The following is a 6,265-nucleotide window of genomic DNA, read 5'->3' as shown; positions in this document are numbered from 1 at the left end:
AATTATAGAAAGATCATAGAAAGATCAGGAGCTAGCACAGACTAGGTCCCTTTCCCGACACACAAGTCACCGGCCGACAGTTTGTCCATTTATGTTATCCCATCGCAACCATAACTGGAAATTCTCCCTGTTGTTTCCTTCTCTCTTTACACCAAAAGTCGCAAAACAAATTTCTTAAACTCGGGAATTGCCCTTTTCAGCCTTGCGCACCGACTCCCGCCGCGGTCTCTCCTGGCAGGGCGTTTGTTCCTCTCTCCTTCGTTGCACGCAGACTGTCAAAAGCTCCCCCAGCCCCTGCCATCTCTCCCGACTCCGTCCCCAGCGCCTTAGGGACATGCGATACGGAGTTGACAGGTCACTTCTTAAACCTTCTCGCTGTTCCAGCCGCGTTGCTGTGTCTGCGCTGAATCTCCTTTTGCGTTTGGTGAAATCCCTTTTTAAAAAAAGGAAAAAAAAAAAGTTGCTTTTAAAAAATGAAAAAGACCCAAAACTACCTTCAGGAAAAGGTGAAAAACGTATCCTGGCAGTGCTAGGCTTTCTGCCTTCCCGTCGCAAGAGCCGTGGCGGCTGGACACCTGTATTAGCAGATCGATGCGCTCTCCCCCGCGCATCCTTATCTTGCCTGATGTAAATGACATTTTCTGCTGTACTGAAGTTAGTGACTTTACTAACTAGATGCCAACGGAGCCGGACAGTGTCGCAGAATTTGCTCCCGCAGTCTAATCTGCAAGAAGAAAGCTTAGTGCTATTACAGCTCCTTTTTTAATCTTTTTGTTTGTTTGTTTACAATCATTTCGATTTGGCTTTCAGCTGCTCCTTTTCTTTTGCGATAAACCCAAATTAATTTGATTTCTAACGTACTGGGAGAGGGCCCGGGAGGAAAGCAGCCCACCCGTGTCATTGCCTGTGTAGCTCCGGTTTGTGATTTTCATGTAACACAAGTGTACCCGGACCCTTTTCTCTAAGGCTGCCCTAAACCCCAGACGTAGATAAGGCCTAATCTTCACCCGGTACTTTTTTTTAATTTTTCCACCTTCGAAATTCCTTTTCTTTCTTTATTAATATCTGCGGTTTGTGAGATCTGCAAAATAGCTTTGTAAAGGACTTCAATATCTGGGGAGTTCAGGTCCGGTGATTTCAGTGAGATTCGGGGCGAAAAATGATGGTCAGGGAAGGTCTTTCACTTTGGTCATATCTTCCTGATTTCCCACCTCCCTGCCTCTCGTCCCCCTCGGAGCTGGTGTGACAGCAGGAGGCACTGACCGGTTCTCCCGCAAGAAGCCGGTCTGTCCGTTCACGGGTTTGACATTAGAAGCAGCTCCTGGATTTATTAATATTAATATTACGGGTAGGATGAACTAGGGAAAAAGCTGTAAAAGTTAAACTTTTTTAACAACACGGAGAGGGAACCGTCTCCAAGTGATGATTTGTGTCCGACATTGCCAGAAAACGGAGGATAAACAGGAAAAAAAAACCAAACCAGCGAAACAAATCACTGCAGTGAGTGCTGGAGGGCTGGCACGGGACAAACGCAATTACAGGGTCTGCGGTGGCGACGGTCCCTGCTTCTTGTCAGAACTTGGCAGTCACTTGGGGGATGGTGAGGGAAGAAGCTCGTGAACATTTGGGTGTGTTTCGGGGGAAATATTTGTCCGGAAATTAATGTAAAAGCCTGTTTTCGCTGTTTCCTCTGTGAGTAGCAGAAGTCAGGACAGGTCGGACTAACCCGAAAGGCTCTGGGACAGGGACCCATCCCCGGAGCGACCGGCGGCCCCATCCCTACTGGAAGGACCCCCCACTTTTAGCTGGGTCTTTGGAGAGATTCACTCTAAAGGAAGAAATAAGTTGAGTTTTAAAAGATAGAGTGGAATAAGGGGGTGACCGGCAGTGAATTTAGGGTCGATTTAATGTAGTTTGAGTTTAGTGTACTTTTAAGAATAAAGCAACTGTCACAGTGAGCACTTTAATTATTAAAATGCCCTCCTGTGATCAGAAGATGGTATTTGACAATTTGTTTTCTAAGAGGGTTTTTATTTTTCACTTTCTGTATCTAGAAGAACAGTAAAAAGAGAAGTTTAACATTTTCAGATGTAGCTATTTTCTCCCTCCCCTCCCTGAACTTTTGAACACTTTCCTGGTGGGATTTTTTGATTGCATAATAACAGCTTCGTGGTCCAGTTTATTTTGAAAAATAAAAGAGGAAAGTGAAAGGGGTCAGGAAAACATGACGTGCAAATACTGACAAGTGTTTGAACCAGACATTACAACATGCACAAAATTTAGCAGCCTCTTAAGAGCAGCCTGTGTGTAATTTTCTGTATCAAATTGGGAAGCCAGGGTGGCTTGTTGTATGCCCCGGGAGTGATCCAAAACACAGCCAAATTGCTAAGCTTTTGAACTCAGCTGAAACCTTTTTAATCATTCTTTAGATTGCAAAATTATTAGCGCAATGCGAAATGAATCTAAAGACGAGTCAGCGATGTGCCATCCCAGGCATATGTGCCTAAGTGCCTAACTTGGTTGGGGTTATAAGGCAAGAGTAAAAGGCAGTAGATTTTCTGACTTGTGTTGGCTACAGATGCTGCATCTATGTGGGGCTTTTTTAATTGACAAATGTCATAGAAGTTAAACATTGGATGAAAAGTGCATCTTTTGTGGTTTTGGGGTTTTTTTTTTTATACTTGTTGGAAAGCAGAAACTACTCCTTGAAAAGAAAAGTTATTAAGCAAAGGAAAAACTTTCTCTTGAAAAAGAAATAGCAAGACATCTATTATCAGACAAAAGTTATCAGTCCCACTTCTTCAGCTGTCAGAAAAAAAGAGAGGATTGACTTGTTGCTCTTGATGGAGAAATCCTGGAGCGGGGCTGGGCTGGGCTTGTCTCTTGCACCACTGTCCTTTTGTGAATCTCCTGCTTTTGTGTCTTTTTGTCCTGTGCTTTGCTGGAGTTACTCCTCCAGTTCTGCAGCTACCAAGACAGCTGGCTTGTGTGCTCTAGACCCCTAGGATGTGACACCTAAAGCAATCTGGTGTGTGTGTGTCTGTGAAACCTTTGTGGCCTGTTTGCCTACGAGCTGTCTTTATGAAACCATTGAGGCAAAATTTCACTTCCCAAGACATCTGCTAAAGTCCTGTGAACATGAGTTTGACCAGAAAAAGATTTCCAGAGCCACTTGCAAAAGGATCCCCTGTTTTGAGGGTATAACTTGGCAGGACTGTCCCTTCACATACCCCTCCCTTCCCACCACAGCCCTCTCCAGCACAGCGTCTCTCCAGAGCACCCAGGTCTCCCTGCTTTTGTGATAACTGGCCTTTCCCTTCCTTTCAGGACACCTGAGCCCCACTGCCTGCACCCTGAGGAAGCACAAGACGAATAGGAAGCCCCGAACCCCATTCACCACTTCCCAGCTGCTGGCTCTGGAGCGCAAGTTCCGCCAGAAGCAGTATCTGTCCATCGCCGAGAGAGCCGAGTTCTCCAGCTCCCTCAACCTCACAGAGACCCAGGTCAAAATCTGGTTCCAGAATCGGAGGGCCAAGGCCAAGAGACTGCAGGAGGCTGAGCTAGAGAAGCTCAAAATGGCAGCAAAGCCTATGTTGCCGTCAGGGTTCAGCCTCCCTTTCCCCATCAACTCTCCCATCCAGGCTGCCTCACTGTATGGAACATCCTACCCTTTTCACAGACCTGTGCTTCCTATCCCACCCGTTGGACTCTATGCTACTCCCGTTGGATATAGCATGTACCACTTATCCTAAGAAGACCAGAAAGACAAAGCGACAGTGAGACAGACTTCCTGGTGGATCACATCCAACCCTGAGAAGGCAGTACCCCAACCAGTACTGGCCGTTCTTTCTGCACGCTTCTATCTGCCATCCTGAGTGTACAGGAGTTTGCGTTAGCAAAGAAAGGCATCCTGTACGCTACGGGTTGGGTGCCTTCTGAAAGTGCTCTGAGCGCTTAGAGTCAGATCCTCAAAGAAAAAAAAATGTGTAAAACCAAACAAACAAAAAAAAAATTTTGAGCAAATATAGGGTTTTTATACAGTGCACGTAAAACTAGAATAAAAGAACGGGTGAAAGAGCGATCTCATCTAATGGAAGCAGAGATTTCCCAATGCCTTCCTGATGGGGCCCAACACATATTTAAAGTAAGAAGGGTGCATGCCCTAAACCCACATTCTCAAGTGTCATCACTTAATACGGGGGCAGGGGGGAGGGTAATAAAAATGTATAATCAAGTTTTTGTTGATTGTTGGCCTTTTTTTTTTTTTTTTTTTAGGAAAGCAGAACCCTTAGCTAGAGACACCATGTAAATAGAATCTAGACCCAGTAGAGTCCGAGTGAAGTTTAGAGCCAGTGGGTTCCTGCATTTCTGGGGGTAGGGAAAATTTTTGTAACCCAAACATTGTGAGATGTTTTCAACAAGTCGATCATCAGGGCCCCTAAATGCGTAAGGTAGAGCAACAGCTTTACCAACATTGGCTCCTGTAAATCCTTTTATCTGTATAAATAGCTTCAGCGTTTGTAAAGCACTGTGAGGGGCGGTAAAGTGCAAGGGAGGGTTATTAGGCAGTCTGGTCTTTATCTCTTCCTATTGGCATGCTTAGAAATTTTTGGCTACAGCCAGGTAAACTTGGCTCCGCAATGCTTTTTGGAAACCAGGAGAGAAGGAAGGAAGCTTTCTGGGGAAAGACAACATGGGTTGTTTCCACAGTGGTGGTGAGCAAAGGATTGTTGAACACTTCTGGGAGATGTTTGGGGGTGTTTTATTAGTATTTGCAACAGTCTGTATTAAATAGAAGAACCACCCGAGTCTTCCTCTCCTTCCCTTGCAGTGGATGCCAATATAACTGACTCATGCTTCAAGCCCTTCTTAAGAGAGATCCAGGTATCACAAACAAACAACCCTACTAGTAGGACGGTGGGGTGCCAAGAGACTGCGTAACCTGTCTGTTCTCGTGGGATCTCCCCGAGCACTGGCAGTATCTTCCCCAGGCTTCTCCTTATAACTATTGTATTATGTGTATTACTTTTGCTAAACTTCGTGAGAAAGTTACTCCAAAGGTTGTGGAGCACTGAAGGCAGAGCTTCTCCTGGTTTTATTTTCTTAGCATGTTGTGGTGGAAGAAAGAAAGAAAGAAATGGGGGAAAAAAGACAGAAAAATAGGGGAAAAAAAAAAATAGCCACAAGGTTTTGCTGGTTTTGGTTTGTTTTGACCCAGGCACTGTTGCCGCCTGGGACCTGCTATAGATGAACTTCCCCTCTCCCTTCCTCTCACCCCCAATCTTCCATTATAAGAAAGTCCCTTTGAAAGGGATGCCTTGTACAATTTTATATATTTTATTGAAGATTTATTATTTCTTATCTCTTATTTCGAATTAAATTAAAAAAGAAAAACCATGTTTAATCGCGTGTGGGTCTGTGAGTGTTTGGAGTTCTTTAAAAGGTAACTTCTCTCCGTGTGTGTTTTGCACCGCTGGGTCAAGTTCAAAGGAATGTTTGGGTTGCCTTTATGATTATTTCCCCTTTCTGAATCTGAATTAAAGCCAAATTTGCAGCACATGAAGGTGAATTCTAAGTCAACAATTCAAAGTCGAAAGCCAAACCTTTTATGAGGTTTTCTTGCTTTTAACAACCGCTTTTAGGCGCCTCTGTTCTTTACAACATCATGCTCTGGTGATGTTTCCGTCACTTTTCTGAGCTTGCGTACCCTTCTCTTTTGCTCAGGACTCCCCCTTCCCCTCGCCTTTCCATTGACCTCAAATCTGTGCTTTAGTGGGAGACTAGTCTCGACCCCCGCAGCAGTTGGGGGTAATTTTGTCCGGTTAAGACCTGGCAGGGACCCTGCAATACTTGAGTACCGTTGCGTTTCAGGGTTTCCGTGTGCTGTCAGCCTGTCCCATAGTTTTCGGAGCAGCCTCCCTCAAGGGACGTGCTCATGTGCTGCCCGGAGAGTAGATGCTGGACCATCCGCCCCTGGCCTTACTGGCGTGTGGAACCTGGGTTTGCCCAGATAAGAGCGGTAGCCGGGAGGTCAGGGGAAGTTTAGCACGTTATGCCCAAGTCCCGTGCTGGCCCAGTGTAAATTTTGTTGTAGGAGCCTTATTCGGGTCAGGAGTGACCTTTGGGATCGCAGCTGGACAATAAGGTGTATCTGCCCCTGCTGAAACAGCCGGGCGATTTAACCCGGCTGCGCTCTCAGCTCCGCAGAGGAGAGCTTTCCCCTGCTCCAGCGCTCGCCCCAGCCTTGCAGCCCTCCGGGGGGGGA

At 45.8% G+C, this 6,265-nt stretch overlaps 1 protein-coding gene across 1 annotated transcript; it reads left to right on the top strand.

Annotated features, from left to right (window-relative positions):
- Positions 1 to 3,314: 3,314 nt before the first annotated feature.
- Positions 3,315 to 4,015, top strand: MSX2 (msh homeobox 2; the record flags this gene model as incomplete). The annotated part of the gene is made up of 1 exon (XM_010146386.1): positions 3,315 to 4,015. A coding segment is annotated over one exon (438 nt), but the record flags the coding sequence as incomplete, so codon positions are not given.
- Between the last annotated feature and the right edge of the window lie 2,250 nt (positions 4,016 to 6,265).

This window comes from Eurypyga helias, unplaced genomic scaffold, assembly GCF_000690775.1.
Source record: "Eurypyga helias isolate BGI_N326 unplaced genomic scaffold, ASM69077v1 Scaffold45280, whole genome shotgun sequence".
Taxonomy (NCBI): Eukaryota; Metazoa; Chordata; class Aves; order Eurypygiformes; family Eurypygidae; genus Eurypyga; species Eurypyga helias.
The sequence above is the reverse complement of the archived record's forward strand: the minus strand, read 5'-3'. Positions and strand labels throughout refer to the sequence as shown.